Genomic DNA, 23,120 nt, shown 5'->3' on the forward strand with positions numbered 1-23,120 from the left:
CAAATCAGCCCATTTTCTTGTAGTTTTGGTCTCAAAATACAAATTGTGAAATGGAGATGTCACTTGCTTGGGGTGGAAAGTTTACATAAATTTTACTGACACTGCATTGCAATTGGCTTGATCTATCACAGTGAAACATGTCTAGGAAGTACTTACGCATTTCTGCAAACAGCTGCCTTCTTTCTGCCATGGTATTTCCTCTTTTCCCACAATCTTCAATCATTCTGGAAGACAAAATCACGTGAAATACTGAGAATTATTCCCAGAACAAACATACCTACATAAACATTCATAATGGATTCCGGAAAACCTTTTAGGTTGACTGGTGCTCCACGTGTACACAGCACCTTTTGCTAGCCTCTCTGCGCTGTGGTTTGGGGGGAAACCGGTCCCAAAATTGTCCTCCTTCCCTAGCCTCCGCTTTCGAGCATTTGTTTTCTCTCTGTCTCTCTCTCCCCAAGGCAATGTTCAGTTTTTTCTGCTTGATGTAACTAACTGACTGACTTACATAACACGAGCTCTGAAGTTCAGCTTAGGTTTTCTTAAGTAAGGAATCTTTAGTTTAAATTATGTAAGAGAGAAGAAATCATAAAAGATTCAGAAATTATTTTACAATTTAGAACATGCTTTTCTAGCTGATTCTAGGCAGAGGAGACAGAAAAAATAACACAAGGGCAACTAAATACATACTTCCGACATAACATCCTCTGTTACTCAAGTAAATACACTTGAAACAGTCACTCAAATTCAAGATAGTATGGGTCTGACTACATGAATTCCAATAAAAACTCAGAAGCAAGAATATTTATTTCCCTTGGGTCTCAGATATACAAATCTTAGGACTATTACTGAGGGCTACAGCTGGATACAGCATATAGAGAAGAGATGGCTTCTTATACAGCCAGCATTCAAACCATAAAAGACTTTAGAGTGAAAATAAACAACTTCAGCAGCACTTAAAAAATGAAAATGGTGTAATGGTCACCACTTCCTATGGATAACTGCTCTAGCAAACCAATATCCTTCCCTTCCTGCCAAATCTGGTAAGGGCTTCTGACCTGCATTTTTAATCTACATCCTTATCTCAACTAGATTATGTAAAATAAAATTTGCCACCTGGGATAAAAAGCAGATGCTCTGTAGAGGTATGCAAGCCAAAAATATTCAAATGTCTCCCATGGCAAACCTACATATGTATTTAATTGGGAGGATAATAGTACTGGATGCTTGACGTCTACCATCGGCCTCACCAAAGGACTCAAGATAGAAGACGAGTTTCCTTTCATTTATTGGGGAAGGAAGTGCAGTGACGTTATAACTTTTATTTTCTTTCTTTTTTTTTTTCTCAGAATGCACTGTTCAAGTGAAGTGCTGGTACATTATAACTGTCTTTTCCAAATAGTCCATTCAATCCTGAAAGTACTGATAAAAGCTCCACTAAAGTGCTATTTACGGTGGACATTTTGTGATGTGAGCCACAGTCCTGCTAGGAAGCGGCCAGAGGGTACAGCTTCATCATGTTTGCAGGTAGATCCAAATTCTTTCTCGTGCCTTTATCTGGCCAGGAGTGACACAGACGTGAGCAGTGTGGCATTAAGCCTGAGCTAATACATCCTGCCTCTTGGCAGATTACAGCCTTCCATATAGCGCTTTCCTGAAGTGGCCACGTGGCCTCTGAGCCAGAGCGAGGTCATGTCTTGCTAGCTCAGAGGCGTCAGGAAAGGCTCACATCCCTCTGCAAAACGCTGAGATATACCTTCCAGATACATCACCTGCATACTAAATAGGCAGCAAGTAGTAGGATCTTTTTTCTGCGGATCAGCTTTAAATCACTGCCAATAAAAGATGAAAAATTGTGTAATCCCATTAACCCTAGCTTGGGTTTTCCAGCCCCTTGTGTTTCTACTTGAACTTGCAGTAGTAGAGAAATTTGCTGTGGTAAATCACCGGATCTCATAGCTCAGGTAGGTTAATGAAACTCTTTAAAAAGAACATATCTTTTACCAGGCACGACAGTTGAGTGAATACTCCAGAGCAAATGCATTTTTTGATTAATTTCTATTAGTGGTAGAGTGGTTTGTAGGCCATCGTAATTTTCTCTGACTTGTCCTGTATTCAGAATTATTCTCCAAACACCGTACAACTAGTTTGCAGACAATGTACTGTTTCTATTAGTTGACCAAGACTGGGTCATTTTGTTTTGGCACGAGATTACCTCATGTTTTAGTTTCCTGACACAATTTACTCTTAAATCTTACGGATTAACAAGTCCACTTGTTAATTTACTATTTTCATTCCACAAAGGTTCGCTAACATTCATCAATCGCTCGTCTCACAAACATTCAAGCCGCTGACTTGCTACAGGCTTTACAGAAAACAAATGCAAAAGGGGTGCAATTATTTTCTGCCTTTCTTCACACTGCTGCTTGAACAAAAATGTTCCTTAGATCTTGGATTTAAAATATCTGCCGAGCATCCATAGGCATGGTGCTGATCTGTGGCCATATTCACCATGTGGAAAAATCTTCCCTATCAAAATCAAAATTGTAAGAATTGTATTGTTTTTAAATAATGTAAATTGCACAGCAAGATCTCCATTTCCTTCAGAGAGCCCATTGCTAAAGTATCCTTTCAATGGGCCAAAAATCATTAACTGGTTTTCCCTTTAGTGCAATTTATCCTTCTCTTACTTTTATTGATGTTTGTAACTCTTTAGATGAAGTGTTTTCTGGACCTGGTCATCATTTTTCAGAATGTCCCATTATCTGCTGAAATAGCAGTACCTTTTTCACAGTTGTGCAAACAGAGACATACAGAGATTATAAGGCCTGTCAATGGTCTCTAAGGAAGTCTAAGGCAGAATAAAGAAAAGCCCCAGGTACGCTGCATCCTTTTATTTGGTAGCTCTTCAAAGACAAGAATATAATTACACTGGAATATTTTATTGTCATAGCTGTGGCTATGTGGCTGTGTTTTAAAATTGTCTACAGACTTTGTATTTATATATTTAAGAATCGCATTGTATCAGGTATATTGCAGATAGATTTTAAAATAGTCTTTACCCCAAATGACAGTCTTAAAATTCCATGCAACGGGATGTATGCCATTAAGCTAATAAGAACTAATGGGTGGCATTAATTTCAGGTAAATATCTTCCATACCTCCTTTGCATCCTTTTCTGACAGAAGAAAAATGATAGATGATGCTCATCAATATGGTTATTTTGAGTCCATACTGACAGGAATTCAGTCATCCAAGTCTTTCACTCCCTTTTTATACATTTTTAACTTTAGAATGTGCCAGGGCCAAGGCTAAGCTAGTGACATTGGTCATTGTGTGTCTCCCTTTATAGCCTTGTTCACCTTGTTCCAGCTCACAGGTACTACACAGCTCAGCTCTTTAACTCAGATTACAGAGACTCAGGCTTTGAGCTTGGGATGCCCTCAGCTCAGTCCTTGGGGCTGCCCATGAGCAAAAGATGACTACAGTCTTGTTCCGGTATTTCTCTTTTTGCTGATAGCAGATGACAATTCACAGAAAAAAAAATACATTTTGTTCTGTGGTGGAAAAGAGGAAATCACAACGTGAACTTCAATATATTTTACAAAATAGAATAGATTATGAAAGGCATAAGTTTGAAAAGTATTAATTTATGTATACTCTTCTTGTACCAGGAATTAGATTACATTTGTCGTCTATTGATCTCATCCACTATCTTTTCCCCTTCACTTTTCTCCCAAAGAAATAGCTTCTCCACTGCAGGTAGGGAGAACCCCTACTGTGCATCTGATTAAAATTCTTGTCATGGGCTAATTAGTATGGTACTGATTAGCAAGGTATTAAGGCTTCAGAGTATTACAGACATTCCAGAGCAGAAATTGTTCCAAGCGTATAGTTTCCAGTCTCTGGAAAAATACAGATGGTTGATGCATTTCTACCAATATATTGAGCTGAATGCTTTTATGACCACTTTAGTAGAGCTTGAGGGAAAACAGTAAATAAACAAATAGTTTAGTCTGGTCTGAACTCTTTCAGTTACAGCCTCATCTTCATGCTTATCATATATCAGAGGCATAGCCGGTCTATTTTTAATATAAATATTTGCTTATAAAATCTGGAAGGGAATATAACATAATATACAGAAGGTGAAAACTACATGCCTTATTTTTCTTTCCTTTGCTATTGGGCTGCTTTGATTTATGAACACTGCCATAATCTTTCTCTCATATGTATTTTCCTTGTTTTAGCATTTATAATATAAATAGCTTATTTTATTTACCTCTGTTCTAAGGTATCCTTCCTGTAGAAAGTACATTTCTATTTCTTGAGCTATTCTCTATGCTTGGTAAAAGCAGTGCCACCTAGCATTTAAAATCATTAGTGGCCAAAAAAACAACAAAAAAGTCAACGGTGTGTTTACCTGTTTAAGGAGCTCTCCTCTTGAGAGTTCCATGAACTTAACAGGGATTGTTAAAAATTCATAACTTGATCCACGCATACACACACAATTTGACGACTGTAAGAAAAGCTACTCCATTAACACTTCGGTAAAACCCCATGTTGTTCTTCCACGACAGACAAAGCACCGAAGGGAATCAAGAAGCATGCCAGTCAGGAAAATCACATACTGAAATGAATTGATTGCGGCAAGAAAAATTTATAAAGTTCCATACGATGGCTGTGACACAGCTGCGTGCTTTTACATCTCTGACAGAAGAGGTTCAGAATTGCGACCGGAGACATTACTGCCTGTCTTCGGACTGGATAAAAGTTACTGTTTGCATTGCACCAAGCATAAAGAAAAAGGAACAGCACTTCTTGCTGCTCGAGCCTTGTCCACTGATGCTGACTGTGGCTCTGAAGCACATGAGATTGTTCTGGGCTGCAACTTCTAACTGGAAGCTTTGCTCCAGAAGTCTGGTAATATCAACAGTGGGTATCTGGAGACCACTTTGGAAAGAATATCATCATTTGGTAGAAAATATGAACAAGATTCGAGCATCCTTTACCTGAACAGTTTGTATTTCCCTGCTGTCTAATTCGTCAACTCCTGACATAATCAACTTTTTTTTCCTTCCATGAAATGTCAGAGAACTTAATTTTAGACATTTGCTTAGGTATCTTTGTCAATTCAAGGCATTACGATAAATAGAAATGTGTTGATTTCTCAAAGGATATTTTCCATGCCACTGACAAATGTCATCCTAAGCAGCCGGCCAATATTTAAACTCAGCTTTCACCAGACAGTGGCAGCAATTTCCTATCAGCATAGGCTACCCATCTGCCTTGGTTGGGACAGTTTTATTTAAAATGTCCTCCTTATACAACAAACTGCAATTTCTTTTCATGATTTATCAGCACCAGAAATTTTGATTTATGGAAACGAAAATGCCCTCTAGGGTCTATCTTACAGTGATTTTATGAAGAACTTACTTACTTAAAAACTCTAGTCAATAAGCAGGAATGGAGCGCTGTACATGCAGGATTCAGAGTAATATGATAGAGAGCCCTTTAAACCTATAGTTTTTTCTCCCTTCTCCCTTCTTTTCCAAATTCAGCCATGGTAGGTGGGTGCTGCTCAGACAACTAGAGTTGTGGCTGCCTGTTTCAAAGTGAATTTGGCCTGGAGAAGAGGAGATTAAAGGGGACAGTGAGTGCTAGCTAAAATCATATTTACAAAGTCACCAACCTCAGCAATCCTTGAAGTTAATAACTAGAATCATGAAAGGCCGTTTTAGAGCCCTCTCCCCTTTAATGGATTTATTGGTGCCTTATGAATGCCTTGTTCCACTTCTTTTAATGAAGGAGGTCTCTAATAAGTCTCCCTCAACTTTATATTCCAGGAAGAATCTTTGGCACTAAAATAAAATTGTTCCATGCTCTTTCCTGAGGCTAGATATAATTGCATTGCACTTACAGCGCTTGTTTGTATTTTTTCTAGATGAGCTTTTTACAGTGAAGGAGGAAAAAAAAAAGGTGTTTCAAAGCTCATATCCAGCATGAACCTCAGCAAGCCTGCCTCTTCTTATTTTTGCCATGTTTTGCAATTTTTAAATTAAAAAAAATTGAAATTCACTTTGATTTACTCATTTAGCAATATGTGTCCTCGTTTTTAAGAAAGAATTTTACAATAGAATTTTTATCAGTCCCCCTTTTGGGAGCTCCATATTCTTTGTAGGAAATTGTCAAAAACGCCTAATAAGGCACCCACTGCAACTCATGGAGCATACTTCAAAGAAGACTGGGTGTTAACGAAAATCTTATATGTGAAGTCAAAAAAACTGTGAAGGTGTTCAACACTAAGGAAAAATAAGCGCAATTAGAAGATATAAAATGTGAGAGTCAAAATATACTAACTTCAAATTTAATATCGTACAGAATCAGAAACTTAACAAAGGTTATCACAATTCTTTGGCTTTAGGGAACAAACGAACCACCAGTTATTTTCCTTGTATACTAAACATTATCAAGTTTAGGAACTGAAGATGCTAATAAGGACAAAATAGATCCTAAAATCATAATTTTTCTGCTATTTATGAAAGCTCATAGGATATAATGTTCAGCTTTTCTCTGCAACGCTAAGAAGGGCTTCTCTTATATAACAGAGAACCTTACTACTCCAGACATGAAAGACATTTAAGAAAAAAATATCTGAGACTTAAATAAATATGCGAAACTTGACAAAACTGTGTCTTGCACAAGTTGGCAGATATATTTTTTCAATCCCGCCCTCTTAGAGTCAGCCTTCCTGGCACTATGAGAAACTGCTCTATTGGATGAAATGGTATAAAAAAATGTTTAGTGCTTGAAATACGTTTTCACCCTTTGAGAGTATAAAATGACCCAATAAAACCATTTTGATGAGCTCCAAAAAGTCATTCTGCGGTGCTTCATTGATATCACTTCTGATAAACAGTAGAGATTGATTTGAGCTAACTAGTATGGATTGGAATACAGCTCTTCGAAGATCTCTTCAAATACTATTTTTAAATTATACTTTTTCTAGGTTTTATTAAAAACTTTAAAACAAATAAAGCTGATATTGATTTCCTTTATATTCATCTACAATGTTTCAGAGCCTCTGTTCAGCTGACGGGCAGTTAGAAATAAGTTCCCCTAACAGTGATTTCTTTTCTGTTGCACTAAAAACACATTCCAGAAAAATAAGAAAACCCCAAAACTCAGAGAGAAAGGTTTAGAACATGCAATGCCAAACCCACTTGTTAATGGAGTTCTGTCATGCATCTGAAATTGCACCCAAACCGTAGTTTTTCACTCAACTAAAAATTTTTATACTCTTTATCTAAAAAACAGGATCAATACAGTATTGATTACCTCTAAAAACTCAAATTTGCTATTGTACTTCATTCAGTCATTTAGCCAGAAAGAATACTTAGTAGGCAAAACCTTCATGAAACTCAAGGAGTGAGAAGTTTGGACCTTATCACAGGAAGCATGTAACTGATAGCTCCTTCCTTTGGTACTCTGGTCTTCTCTCAGGTCTTTTATGTGCCATTGTAAAGCCACAAAGGAGGCTGCAGGATTTCACATATAATTAAACTCCTACTTAGTCAAAAGAATCTTTCAGTTCTTCTTGTGCTGGCATAATTAAACCCAAATTCATGCAAGTTAGCTGTCAGTGATACAACTGTGTTGGGAAGCATTTCCTGGCTTCTGCCAATTTTAATAATGCAAGTTCTCAGTTTTTGTAAATAGGGATTTGATGATTATTTGCTGTAGGACAGTAGGCACTTTCACCTCCTTAGAATTAAAAAACCTCTAAATAAAGCTAGTGGTGGCTGTGGGAGAAAATGTATTCCTATGCAGTTGAAATTATTGAGTTCTTCTGCATGTGCTGTGAAAATCTTTTACTGAAATTAAGTACTGCTGAGCAGTCAAACAAGCAAATTAATTAACAAGGGGGGCCTTGGTCTTTGTCACCTTATCTGATCAATAGCTTTGGCTATTAAGTGAATAGCCATCGACTGAGAGAAGTTGTAACAACCTCACAAACTGAGAAGAGTTCTCCAGTATTGAACTGAGAACCTAGAAGAGTTCAAACTTTTTCATCTTTATCCATGAAACAGATCCCCTTGGCCTTCTTCTACTGTTTCATTTTCTTAAATATTATAACAAATAGATTCATGAAAAGGTAGTCTAAATTATATCTAAATAACAACATAGCTACAAAAAAGTATCTTTAAAAATGTTCCCATGGAAAGCCAAGTCTCTCCAGATCGAACTGGGAGAAAGATGGAAAATAAATTGCAAATGAAAGAATGATGAAATGTTCACATATTCTTTAATGGTAGCTATTAAATTCTCTTGAAGTTCAGCAAAAGCAGGCACTAGAATAGCAGAACGACACTACAGTGACGGCTATTGAATCTGTGACCCTATTTGGTGCAACTATGTCTTCTGAGACAAAAAAAAAGCTTTGATTATTGGGTCTGTATGATTTTCATGCAGAGAGAAATCAGATTCCTAATGCAAGTTAGAGGAGCGTACAGGCTGATCTAATTAATATCTGAAAAGGATATTTTAGCAACTAGCTGCTATCAGGGCACAAGGAATAAGAGACTTTCTCTTTTATACTCGGCGGTATCCCTTCTGTGAGTGGCCTGATGACTTGGGTAAAAGTGATAAAACTCGATCCAGCTGAAGAATCTCTGAGAGCAGAAACCAATTTGTTACTGCTAATTCTGTTTTCATGTACAGATCACATGCATGGACAGATGTCTAACACTGTAAGTTTGTGGTGGGAAAACAAATTCCACATGTATTTTAAAAATAGTTTCATTTGGCAGTCCTAGCTATAATACTTCAGCCCTCAAGATATCCAGCTGAGACACTAACTATCTCAAAGTCATAATGATTAAAATTGGTATCTGTATATTCTCATTCTGTACCTGTCTGCCTGCATACACATATCCATGAATAATCTCATAAGCAGTAAAGCAATACAGTCATTATATCCAATAGAGACATAACAAATAAGGTGACAGTGCTGTGTGATAAGAGAAAAAATAGTAGAAAAAATCCAAGGAATGAGACATCTAAATCTGTAAAAATGTAAGTGACCACAAATTACAGTCAAATATAAACATTTCCAAGGCTTCTAGCAGTGAACACATAGGAAAGGCAAACTCAGAAAGGCTCCAGCTCAACAAACACATTCTTTAATCTGTCCTTATTCACTAAAACCTTTATACACACATTAGACTTAACAGTATACGTGTAACTTCCATTGCATTCACCGGGATTTTAACAAGTGCTCATTGAGTACTTAGCTGAAAAGGAACGGACCGCTGAATTGGGGACAAATTTTTTCTGTTGAGTCTCTAATGAGTATCTAATAAAAAAGACAGCATACAAACAATGTAGAGTAAAGGGAAGGTACTCAGAAATGGCACTTCAAGGAGGAGACAGAAGACCTTCCAATATAGGACAGGCTTTCATCACATGCAGAGATAGATCTAACAAAGAACATACCTCTGCACGTGGTGCAGAAGTTTACAGGGTACAGAGGTCGCTTGGAAGGCAAGAAGAGTTAAGCAATTAAAGAGAAGGGAGTGAAAAAAGAGAAGAATCTTTCCCTCTTTCATGCGCCTCATCTTCGTTATTTGGGATGTATGCTGAAAAGCTGCTTAGGACATTTGTATAAAAGTGAACTGCAGAAGAGAACGGCACGCTCCGTCAGTCGCACAGGACTGGTTATTCCTTGAATATTTTACCACAGAAAGTTAACATAAGCGTTCGTGTTATAAAATTGTCTTCAGGGCAAATATATTCTGTCTTTTGTCTCACAGCAAATTTAGGCCTGCCATTGCTGAGCTACTCTCATATAATATTACCATACCTTTTACATTAGGCTGGCTAATTTGTGGTAGTGATTAATAAGGTGTAGCTATTTAGTAGGGATAAGAACTTTAGCAACGCTATGCATTTAGTAAACGGTCAATCAAGCATCTTGTGTCCTCACTACAACATCAAAATGTTACATGTAAGGCAGCAAAGGGCTGGAAAATCTTAAAACAGTTCAAGAAAAAAACATCCTTATTTCAACAGGTACAGGATGACAGGAGATGAAAGCAAATGGTAACTAAAAAATAGAATGTTTTCAGTTTTTACCTACAGTATGTACTGTAGGCTAGTTTATTTTCTCAAATAAAAAAATGAATACACCAAATTACTTTTAATCTAATTAAAATCTGACTTTTTTACTATGCAATAACATTATAACAGTAGTATACAGAAGAAAATGAAATACAATATAATTACGTAGAAAATAGTCTTATACAGTAAGCCAGAACAGAAAGTTAATTTTTGAAATACTGAATGCAAGGCTAATGTCTGGTGATGCTTTTACATGGACAAAAGAGAAATACGCTGCTTTGTATGATTTACTAATTGTATCCTTTCTTCTCAGACACACACATTACCTCTGACACTGGCTGGATCCTGCTAAACTCAATTTTCTGTTGTAAACACAAAATACGCTTGAAGAGGAACATTTTCAATAAAACAGTCTTAACTATGTTGTGAAAGAATATCTGGGTTATAAAAATCCCCCCCCCAATGCAGCATAAACATTTCAGCTCATAGAAATATGTGTAGCCTCATGCTTGTGAGCAGATAGTCATTTAGAGAAACTTCAGTGTCCTGGATTTACCTTTCAGATGGTGAGGATGAATTGTGAAGAAAGCAAAGGGGAGAACAAGAAACCCCAGAAGAACAATGAACCAAAGCAGCAGCTGTGCTTCCAGATATTCCTGTTGTGCTTTGAAATCCCCCAAAAGGTTGTTAAATGAGATTTTTGTTCACATAAAATGAAGTAGATAGATAGATAGATAGATAGCTTGTTAGAAACAGTGTTCTAAGGGTAGATCAAGATAAAACACGTGCTCCTACACCAAGTATTGTTCTAGCATATGTAAAATACATCAACCTTCGTGAAAAAATCACACTTGTGACATTAACTGCAGGTTACATGAGGTGTCAAAACAGTTAAGGTAGAGTCACATAGCACTTTAAGCCTGTATATGCTTCTGTCACGTTCCACACAAGACTAAAGTATCTCAAACTAATTTTGCAACACCAATAAATGGTCTCATATTCCTTTTATTTCTGCTCAGCTATCTATTACTCTACATACATTTAGTACAAAACCAACAGTTTACATTTAAATGCAGACCTAAAGCAATATAGGAAGATGAATGTTTTACATGCTGTATGTTTTCCATTACTAGGAGGCATTAATGGTCTCAAGCAAACATTTGTACCTGTGCAGGATAGTATTTTACCCTGGGAGAATTACTATTGACTTCAATGAGGCTATTCAATATAAATGAAGGAATAAAAAGGATCAGAACTTGGCTCAGCGAAACCCGTTAATGTGGTGACCTACCACAAGTTAATATTGAAGGGCAGAGTGTATTACTTCTTCCAATTTTGTGAATTGAGCTTGTATGAGCTGACATAAGAATTCTTGCACAGCTGCTCATGCACAGGAACCAGTATTTCTACTCCAGAAAGCATAAAGTTTCAGTTTTCCTCCCTTAGAAAAACAGTCAGGGCACAAGACGGCTGCTGCAGGATGCGCAAGCAGCACAGTCACTTCTGCAACGCGCTCACTGGAGAGCGCTGCTGTGGCCTAACAGCCTAACAAACATGAACAAAACGTGCCTCTGCCCCGACTGAACTGATTCTCATTTTAGTGCCTGCAGACTGTGGAAATCTCACATACGTCATTCTGACATAACATTGTGTGAAGGTTTCAGTTATGCTGGCTGTGATAGACAGCATAATGCACAACTATCCAAGACCACTCACTTCTAAATTTTTTGAGATACTATATGAGACCTAATCAGTAAGACCGTAAGTTACTGTACAGCCATACTGTACTTTCCTGGCCATATGTCATGGTTGCATTGAGTAGGTTTTTGAAAAGCCACACGCACAGTACTTCTAGGTAAGCAGTCTCAAAAAACACTCAGTGGAGCAATTACAGTCACTGAATTTCTAGTTGTGAAGGTGTGATTTCCAGGATCCAACACAGTTACGCATGTATTTTGCTAAGACCAGTCACCAAAAATCAAAGTGGCCATCAACAATCACAAAGGTTCACAGCTGGTGGAAGAAGAGAGGGGATGGTCAAGGTGAAAACAAGGAAACAGCCTACAGAAATGCCTGAAACATAAGGACCTCTACTAACTTGCAAGACATAATATATTCTGGGGGAGACAGATAGGAATGCAAACTGTTAAAAGTTAATTTTTATCTGAAATGCTTTGGTTCTGAGTAGATAAAATATCATACAACTTCTTTCAGTAATAGCTGTTGGGACACCTCTACTGACATGGAGCAGATCTAGAGGAGCTGCACCTCAGTGAGACCTGCTGTAGCAACCATGAGTAGTACAAGGAGAGAGTGAACGGGGCCCACAAGAGTGGGAGTACTATAGGAATCCTCTCACAGAGCCGTAATCTCTCTAGGCTCAAATTTGGACAACAAGACATACTTGGACATACCAGTGAGAGGCATGTTTATCTGGGGAATTACAACCACCAGGTAGCTATAGACAACTCTTCCTCTCAGAGCCACCGTTTATAATCCTCTACTAAGCCAGGAGGCAGCTCGCTGGCATGATGCCCCAATAGCGTGCAGAATGACTGACCGCTTTCAAAAAGGCAATCATTTACCTTAGAGAACAACCACACCTCAAATCAAGGAGAAGAACTCCACATTCATTAGAAGCATCACATCACCGCCCTGGAAAAAACATATCCAGTTTGAGCCCCGCTAGTAGATGGAGTAGATACTTAAATTGGTACAAAGGCATTTAAATCGAAGTAGTTTAAGTTGGTAATAAGCGGATTTAAACTAAGCTGCTTAATGATATTTGTAAACAAGGATAAGTGCAGTCACACCTCAAGTGCCATTTGCTTAATTCTCCGACCATCTCTAATACTCTTCTGACTATCCTGGCAAAAAAAGCAGCAGTGTATTTTGGTCTGCGTTATCAAATGTATCACATCAGAGCCGGAAGCAAGAGACTTTCCCCCTCTGTTTGGCTCTGGCTCAATCACACTCAAGTATTACGTTCTGGTTTAGGCACCAGGTTGTCTGAAAGATATTGACAGCGTGGAAGGAGTTAGGAGGAGAGACAAGGAAATAATCAGAAGGTGGAGACTTGAGGGCCTCATTTCTGGGAACAGAATACAATCAAATCTATACAGTTTTGTTAAGTGTTGAGGAACTGGGAATAAAATCTTTCAAATAGTTGTATGTGCCTAATGTTGAGGAGAGAGCTGAATTATTAGGTGTGATGCACAGGGTTTAATTAGGAACAAAGAAGTGATATTTAAATGCAGAATACGTTGGGTCTTATCAGGGGAACTCTGAAGCGAAAGATATCCTAGGCTGTGGATTGTCTCTCTCGAGAGGGGGTGAATTCCCTGTAGGCTGTGATTATTAAAACTAGCCCAAAAAATCCTTATGATAAGTATTGTAGGCCCAAGCCTATATCTTCAGTGAGGTGAAAAGGAGGCCCTAAGAGCGTTTCTGGGCCAGAGTTTCAGATGGCATAAAGTAGCGTGTAGTGGAGTTTTATCAGCAGAGGATCGTCTTCTATTCCCTAGATGTACATATGTTTTTTTTCCCTCCCATCTTTCCTCCTAAGTATCTTTAATATCTTGATTTTTTAAATATACAGCCTTTAAAACAGACTAGCATATCAACCACACCCTATTCCCCTCTTGCTCTTTCTGCCTTCACTGTTACCTTTTTTTTGCCCCTTCTCTCCCAAACCATCCACATTGCCTCTACTGATTTCTGCCTCTCAGATTTCCCTTGTATTACATCACGAAGTTGTGACATTTGCAGCAGACCCACTCAGTGAGAGCTAAGCACTTTGTGCCTTGTTCCAGCCTGCAGCGTGAATGGAGAGCAAAGGAGTGGGGCAAAGAGCACAGTGTCCGTCCTGCTCCAGATACAGCCAGGCAACGTGGGCTGTCGCTGTGTGCCATTGCTGATCCCTCCAGAAGTGCTTGCCTTTCTTTTTCACTTCACCCATCGCTGCAGGTGTTGATGGCACTACCCAAAAAGCATTGCTTTCTCTCCAAGAGATTGAACGTGAATAAGGAGGTGGAGAAAGCCTGACAACATCCAACTGAAACTACTTCTCAAGTGCCACGTGAGGGACCCAAAATACTCCAATCCAGCTTGACGTTTCAGCTAAAAAAATTCTGTTTCACAAAGATCATTCTGTTTTCTCACTCCGTTACCTATTGACTCAGGTTATCAGTTATCTCAACTCTATTTCAGCTGTTCTAATATCTGCGTTTCACTACAAGTGCCCAGAGGCAAACGGTACTTAGGAATTAGAGGTGTGAATTCATTTCCAGAGGCACTGAAACAGCTTTAACAAAATCTATTGGGTAAATATTTAGCTGCAGGTCTGGTTACAAGCAAGCCCATGGAAATGTGGTTTTACAATGCAAATGAGGTGGGATGTGAACTTGAAAGAGGCAGAGAGGCTTTTTCTCCACCATTTACAATTTTTTAACAATAAATTGTTAATTGTCTCTTGTAGAATCTCTCGTTTCTCATAACTCTGTGACAATCCAAAATGAGTGATCTAATATGGCAGACTGGTGAACACGGTCCTCTTCTCTTCTGGGGAATTCTTTGACTTTTCAGCGCTGGGTCTTATTTCTCTAACAGCCAGAGCGTGCAAATATCTTTTCAAGGAATGGCCTTACACACTGTAAGGTGTTGAAATATTTGGCAAAGAAAGGCCTTTTCATGGTGTTCCTTGCCTGTACCTCATTTTTCTTCAGCTGAGGAGAAGTACTGAAAGGATTTCCACTGGCAATCCCCAATGCCAGGACCATTCATGCGTGTCAAGTGCCAGTCATTCCTCACACTATCAGCAATAGGCTATTTAAAGTAGCATCATCTATTGGGGTTTTCCTGCATAACGTCTCAGAGATTTTGTTGATGTAGAAAAGCGCTACAGAGTAGCACTTTTGGTGGCAAGTATTTGTCAGTCATATGAGCCGGTCATATGAGAAGGCCTTCTCAGAGCAGAAGCATCAAAGGATCCACCAGAGACCAGAGTGGAGCAGATCATGCTCCAAAGTAGTAGCAATCCAGAGAATCTTTCAAACATGCAGTTCCTGACAGGGTCAGTCTGCCTGCAAAGGTTTTAAACATAGCAATCACGGAGCTATATATAACCTGTGGCATTAAGAAGGTCAAAATAACGAGGGCAAAAAAATGTAATGGGCTCCCTTCCTTCAAACTTTATTTTCATCTAAGAACTTGCGTTAGGGAGAAAACCAATATGTATTTTTGAAAATTATGTTAGTTATATAAGAAAACTACTCAAGGTTGAGACACAAACAGCAAAATTTGCTTTCTTCTGAGTGATCTGCTGAGACTGTATAAACAGAAAAAGTGTTACTGTCTTGGAAAGTGAGAATTGAAACATTAAAAAACTTTAAAAAATTTGAAACAATATAAATTTATAGCACTGTAAAAATGCACAGTCATAAAAATGATAAACTAATGCACATAAAAATGAAAGAGTTGAAGAATCAACATTTGTTTGCACCTGGAAGTTGCTGCATCTGCCAGCAAGAGTTAATGACATTAACAAAACTCTTGAACAGTACTGAAAACTGAGCTCCTTTGAACTGTTTTATGTGAGCTGCTCTTAAGACTTCAGATGTGAAGGCTTTCTGTTCACCGTAACAAAAAAGCTGGGTGAAAATATACAATTTTTTTTTAAAATGGGAAGACTTGAATAATATGTTTGCCAGGATCAAAAATACACATCACACACATCTTCGTCTTGCTCGCTCAGTTTTTGATACAGCAAAGGATTAGAACAAAACAGACACAGTAATCTCTCAAATGTCCAAAGGAAAGACTGAGTTTTTTTTTCCTGTTACAGTTCTTGTGGGCAAAAAGGAAAAGCGCTCACATCTGGATTAAACTTTGCACTTCCCTCTAATACCCCTGTGTCAGAGAACAAATGCTTTCATGCTAGCTGCTCAGCTTCCTGCTTTTACAGAGGGACCTACCACACTGAATATTCTTCCCAGGGAAGCAGCAACTCTCTCCATCCTGCCTCTCATCTTTTATCAAAATGATAAGGATACCCTGCAAAATCTGCATTTCCTCCAAATAGCTTCTAGAACAAAGGGAAAAAAAAAAAAAGGGAAAAACACTTCTTTTTTCTTGCCATTCTCCTCAGGCACACCAAACAAACAGAGATCACATCTGCATACATTTAGTTATAATAGGATGAAAGCTGATTTGTTTTATATGTTTCCCTAGTATTGCAAATACTGATTTCAAAATAGATAGCACCTGAATGCATCTAAGATAGAAAACCCTTTAAAAGTAAACCTTTAAGCCCTTAAGGGCAACAGATACTCAGAACAATCTTTCTGTTATATCCCTATCCCTGAAAAAGACTTCTAGTCAAATTTCTTGTCCTTCCAGAGGAGACACAGCATTTGGACTGCCTCTGCCCCTGGCAGAAAGATTTTTCACTTGTTCTTGAAGTCATGGATTCACTGCAGCAAATGCAAACTTCATCATATGCAGCACTTTATGCTGATATTTATGTGAAAAAACAAAGGAGCTATAGCCTATACTTTTCACCCCTTTTAAAGGGCGGCTTTAAAAAAGAAAAATGCCTTTTACTGCTTTTTTCTCAGTAAACTGGAATGCCTTCCAGTACTCCATGCACGTAACTCCGTAGGACGGTAAACGCACTTTAAAACAAGGGTATTAGGTTTTGAGGGTGGGCTGGAACAAAGTTTTGCCTAGAACGATATACTACAGACTTAGGGAGACTTTCATTTGAAGGCTCCTGGGCACGAAATATTGTGGCAAATTTATCTTGGCTGGAACAACCACTGCAAATTTTATTTTGAAAACATGGCACCCTGGTACAACCCTTGCTTCTTACTTATAGTCATTCATTGTGAAAGGTAGTATCAGTTGTCCCTTTGGTTCTGGGTCTACAGGCAAACTTTCTCAGTAGAAACACCTGGAACAATATAGACCTGACACCTTTCTCTGCTCTTCAGATTTCTGCCACACGGAGAACTGAAGGCTGAAGGCTGGCTGTGCAAGCACACGTGGTTAAGGGTGAGAAGCCGTTTACTCTGAACAGTATTATGGACCGTTATTGGCTTACGAGGCTGCAGACATGTTCCCTTAAGATGACACCCAATATATTGTTTTAAATTGCTGTAACAATGTATTTTCACAAATGCAACCTGCATACTCTTGTGTGGGAAATGTTTTGCACTGAATTCAAAAGCCTCAGTAAATATGTCTGAATTTTCTACTTTCAAAACTGGGAGAGAAAGCCTTTTGAAGCTCAAGTGTAAAATCTACACAGAGATTTTTGCTGCAGCACTGTCAACTGAAATACTCTCTCTTTTTGGAATGAAAAATATTGGTTGATGTATACAACCATACTTGTCCTTCACTGATCAATGCTTCTCTGCTACTGGAATGACATCTTTCGTAAAGGTTGTGAACTTTAAGTGGCTCTTTTCCAGCACAACACATTTATAGCAGAAAAGGGAACAGAAAGGGTGCACGTGTCTGTATGCGAGAAAAAGTAAAAGCTCTTCATCTTCTTCTATATAAAACATAGAGTGTACTCCCAGTTCCACTTAAATCAGTGGAAGGCTGTCATTGACTTCTATGACGGGGAAGTCAATTTTGCCAGGATTTTACCTACAGTTAATTTTAGCCGTAATGGCTTATGTTTTCAAAAGCAACCTGTGATTTAGGTTACCTCTATTTCTATATATATTGAAAGATGTCCATGAGGTGTCTATCTTTCACACAGAAGAGATCTCATTCTCCCCCCAAAATCAAGCCGGGCAATGAAAGTACATTTCATCTATTGACATCGCAGTCTAGTAAGTATGTTTGTATATTCGGTAGTGTTGCAGTGTTAAAATTAGAATGCTGCAAGGTTAAACGGTAATAAGGAGAGATCACAACCAGGAGAGAACCCAGACAACAGAACAGCAGCATCAGAAAAAACAACTGGTAAACAGTGAATTCAGGTGATGTGTGGATGGATGGTGGCTTCTGTTAATTATTGCAAGATTCTCAATGAAAAAGGTGGCATTTGTTATAAATGACACAATCCTGCTCATCCTTAAGTGGCAGATGTGAAATACTTGCTGATGGGAGATTTCATGCATCATTATATCAGCTCATTTTTCCATCTTTATCCACTTTAGATAATTTTGGATTTAAAATTATATGCTGTTTTACAAAGATAGGAAATTAACCTAATGACCTTGACGCAATAATTTCAGTCACTGATTCCAATAAAAGCAATCTATCCTATAGTTGTACAGAATTTTGATAGGAAAAATGTATCTACTAAATGGTGAGTACAGAAAAAGGAGCACGAAAAAGCACAGAGATTGAATGGGACACTCTCAGAAGAGAGAGACGTTTAAAATATTGGCTATATTTATGCAACAAATCATGCTGGGAAAAATGTTATTTTAGAATGCCAACATAACCATTTGAAATTTTCTTCCTGGCCTGCAGGTATTTTCACATACCAATATTTCATCTGACATAAAAGGAATTTAAAGGGCCAGGACTCTAATTAGCAATAGCTCAAACAGTCTTGCCCTTTGCAACTAGCTTCCAAAGATAGACGGAATATGTTCAAGATCGCAGAGTTATGGTCTGTTCTGTTTCCAGCACACCAATGGGATACTTTTTTTTGCATCGGACTAGTCATAGTAGAAGGCAACATTCTGGAAAAATGCTCCCACAGCCCTAGTGTTATTTCCCTAAAACATCAGAATTTCAGAAACTGGACTAGGCCTTCAGATTTTTACTTTCCAACTTGTACAATGGCACAATATTTATTTCATGGTTTGATGTTAACTCAAGATCAGTAATATTAAGAAGAAACATACTCTGTCATGTGGTACAGCACTCACTTCAAAATACACTGCCTAGAGTATTTTTTTTCTTTTAGGAACTATAATTCATACATAATACTTTGGATTAGTGAGTATTACTAACAATGGCAGGATATTGTGGATAAATATACAGACAGAACGGTCAATTTTTTCCAAACTCTTGAGATCATTGCAACATTGTCTTTATTCTATTTACAACTTTGTATTATCCTGAGTTTTGGCCAGATTTCAAACATATACACGTAAGCCTAACAAAAGGAAGCAAAAGCACTTTCTGCTTCTTGCGTCACTATTCTCAAACCTGTAAATGTTCTCTTTGTTGCTAAGTCATGACTAAACTATCCAGAGAACTAAGAAACTAAGAAATATTTTCTGAGCTGACACTACTTACAGTCTTGGACTGCTGATTGAGCTTGTTGCTATTTCCCAGGTTTTAGAAAGACAAGAGGCAACAGAATGTCCTGGTTAAATTCTGAATCCACTTTTTGGAATGATTCTTTCGACCTTTCCTCAGAATGTAAGGGACAAGGATATTCTGCCATTCAAAAATATTTCTAAACTGCAAGATACAAGTGCCTGATACATTTTCTGCCTCCAAAAAATGACTCCTACAATTTCAATAATTTTAAATCACTTATCTCTCTCTGCACAATTCAGTTAAATATGCTGAGATGTGCATTTAAGTGTGAGAGTGAGCAGCTAGCAGTTTGTTAAAAAAAGCCCTTCAAACAAGACACTTCACTACTGGCTTGACACAGTCCAAATGTGTCAGTCCACAATGTCTGCTGCAATGAAGAATTTTCTCTTCAAGCTCTTGTCTAAGAACTCTTATTTCTATTGTAGAAGTCGGTAGGTTAGAGTATATTTTTTATAAATCCATGCATTTAAAGAAAATGGAAGTGAAAGCCTCAATTATCAAAATTTCTTTTTCCTGACAACTGGAAGATTGTCAGGAAGGCAGTAACACTCATCCAGTCCTGCAGCTACCCAGCCTCAGTGCAAATAGGAGCTGGTGGAACTCCGGCTAACGGGACTTCAGCCTCACCACTTTGCTCTCTGTTTTGAAGACACAAGTTTTCCTGCTATAGCCAGCTCTCTTTGCTTTAAAACCACTAGAAGGTCCCCTGTGCCAGAATAAGTACACTTAGGCTCTTTAAAGTCAAAACCTGACCTAAAATGAGTAATTATTTCATTCTGCTTTCAGTCTTTTAGGTTATTTATGTGATTTACAGACTTTTACGTTGCCAACTGGGAGAAGAAACCCCTGCTAATGGCTAGCTTAAAACATCTTCCTTCTTCAGCTTCTAATCATGGCTCAGGATTACACTGTGTTCCTGCATTTAATATATCACTGTAATAAAATCACTCTGAAAAGGAGACTCAGCAGTGAGGTGCACCGACAGCATGAAAAAAGAAGCACGGCAGGAGCAGGTTTCATCTCCTTACACATGGTGTAGCTGTAAGCACAGGTTTATTCTTTTCCAATAGACAGTCCCATGTCTTTGTGCCCGTGAACCTGCCAACTACCTTCTCTCATTCGCCCATACACACACTTTTTCTTTCAGACAAACATTGTTCAGTGTCCTAAGTGCAGATACTCGGCTTGTTTTCCTATTTCGCATTATCTCAGTAATTAGTGAAGCAGTTTCTAAGTTTATAGTAAACTAGCACTTAGGGACACTTTAGAAATACGTGACTTTTTAACTTGCATGCTTTTAAGGCAGCTTTCAGGGCAGCTTCTGCTGCCCTGAAGACAAGGCTCTGTTCAGATCCTGGACTTGGGGCCCCTGCCCCCGGCACCTCCACAAGTCACCTTCCTGATCATGCAGGGCTCTGTGTGCCCGAGTACGCTGGCACACAGAGCATCATCGAAACATCATTGGCAGCCAAGTGGGCACGCTTGGAGAAGCTGTTTCCCCTAGGCAAGCCAGAGGTGTCCACAAGGCAGCCAGGCAACTGAGGCAAGCGGCTCAGGGGAGTACGCTTCGGTCGCAGCCTCTCCTGGGAACAGCTTCTCTTCGAGAGTGACAGAGGCTTCGTTATAGGAGACTTCTGGCAGAGGAAAGCGCCTCCCCTGTTTCAGTACTTTGTCCCTAACTGACCACAAGTTAAGTGTTGGGCCTCGGCAAAGCCTCAGTTCACTCAGATATAGAGGAAACCAAACAGACTGCTTTAGCAGGCACAAGGCAAAGATATGAATGACTGTGTGTGAAGTCCAATTAATAATACCTCCGTATAAAGCATAAAAATATTTGCAGTTAGAATGCTGATAATAATCAACGTTCGTACTGAAAGGTACTTTTAAACAGTGCTTTATGAACATACAAGAAACTTGCTGCTGAAGACAGGACAAACGTAAGACAAGATGTAAGGAAACAATTCAAGGAATGAAAAAGAGCAAGGATTACTAGTGATGAGAACAAGAAAAGAGATTCCTTGAACAAACATTAAAGGATAGGTTTGAAGAAAGAGCATCTGGCAGTTGGAAAATGTGAGTCTGTTCCAAGGAATAGTACAACAGAGGCAAAGAAGTGTATATATGGAGTGAGGGTGGAGGAAGTGAACAACAGGGAATGAAACAGATGGATAGGAGAAGGGCAGACTGTGCAAGACTGTAAGAATACAGGAGGAGCAGGAAAAGATAATAAACATACAGTCTTGAAGTTACCAATCCCTTTCACTCAGCGATAATAAGAGTTTTCTTCAAAGGCCACTGAAGTCCCTGATTTCCACCCTTGCAGAGATGGTTTTCAGTGCTTGCAAGTCATGCTTCCAACATGGAACAGACACTCTAGCCCCCCAAAATAAAACCTGAACACCAGGGACTCTAGGACAGCCTACCTGTAAGCAATGCATCAGTTTCAAGCAATGCACCAGAGAAGCATTTGGACATCTAGTCTCTCTTGAGTCACTGCTAATACAAGAGCTATGAGTTCACTGCATGAAGAAAGAGAATGGCTTACGACAGATGATCAAAATCAAATAGTAACTTGCCTGGTTAAGGACTAGGCTTCAGCTGTCAAGTCATATGAGTTCGGATAGTTAACTTGCACAAAACTGACCCAGCTAGTTAATGGGTGAGGAAAGACTCTCATTGGAGAGAGCTACTATCAACACTTCCAGACTGACAAACAGGAGGCGTCCTGACCTTTCTATCCACCTCGACGCCCTAGACTACCTAGTGCCTCCTCTCCTGCAGTGCAACATGCAAGATGCAGCTAATGCAGCTAAACTCACAAAATCATTTCTGGGATAATAGCACACTTCCCACTTATCGGACACTGGTGTTTTTGGTATGATACTGGTCCCCGCGTATCCACCCAGGTAACGGAGGCAGTTGCTATAATGGGTAAAATACCTAGTAAAATCTGAAGAGAGGTTTAAATGCTATAAAGCTAATAAAGTCTAACCGGTTGCTTGCTAAAGATTAAAAATTACCATAGCCCTCAGTGTTTAACTGCATTCCTGAAAGCCTAATGATGGAAATCCTGTCAAAGAACCAGTAGAGAGGATAAAGTATAATTTAAAACATACTGTCTACTAGATATTGCATAAAAGATTCCATTTGTGTTGCTATTTAGGGCCCTAACATTGCTTTGAATAGGAAATTACACAATATAATTTTTATTAACCTTAGATATTTTCAAACACAAACCTCTTTAAAACAATCTGATCAAAGCGTATTTTTCATGTTTAAACATATTCCACATAACGTGTTACTCATTATTTTGGAATATACTGCAAGTACTTTCTCTGTCTAAAAAACTTTTGAGTTTATATAAATGTAATTTGAACAGTTTGATACTGGTTGCACTACTACTGTTAAAGTTCTCCCCCTAGACTGAGAATACAGCTACTTCAAAGGACAAAAATCTTCATTTCACAGTGCTGCTAAATTAGGCCCCCTACAAAAACCAATCACCATGAAAACTGGTTTCTTTCCAGAAAGCAGGAATGAATGGCTCTTTCCCTTTCCTTCCAGCAGGAGAGCCTGACCACCTCTCCAATCAAGAAAAAAAAAAAAAAAAGCAGATGTATTTCTCTAGTAACTCTTCTTCCTGGGGATCTTACTGGTCAGCCTCAGAAAGCCCACTAATAAGACAAGCAAGTCATATAGTTGGGCGCTGTCTG

At 38.6% G+C, this 23,120-nt stretch overlaps 1 protein-coding gene across 18 annotated transcripts in view; it reads right to left on the minus strand.

Moving 5' to 3' along the window:
* Window positions 1–23,120, minus strand: part of DTNA (dystrobrevin alpha) — a 234,673-nt gene that overhangs the window by 99,404 nt on the left and 112,149 nt on the right. For all 18 annotated transcript variants that reach the window (XM_068932776.1, XM_068932782.1, XM_068932778.1 and 15 more), the window contains one exon: window positions 157–224. In XM_068932776.1, coding sequence (XP_068788877.1) covers window positions 157–223 — 67 coding nt within the window. In that variant the 5' untranslated portion in view covers window position 224. The remainder of the gene's footprint in view (window positions 1–156; window positions 225–23,120) is intronic.

The sequence above is a fragment of the Struthio camelus genome, chromosome 2 (assembly GCF_040807025.1).
Source record: "Struthio camelus isolate bStrCam1 chromosome 2, bStrCam1.hap1, whole genome shotgun sequence".
Classification (NCBI taxonomy): domain Eukaryota; kingdom Metazoa; phylum Chordata; class Aves; order Struthioniformes; family Struthionidae; genus Struthio; species Struthio camelus.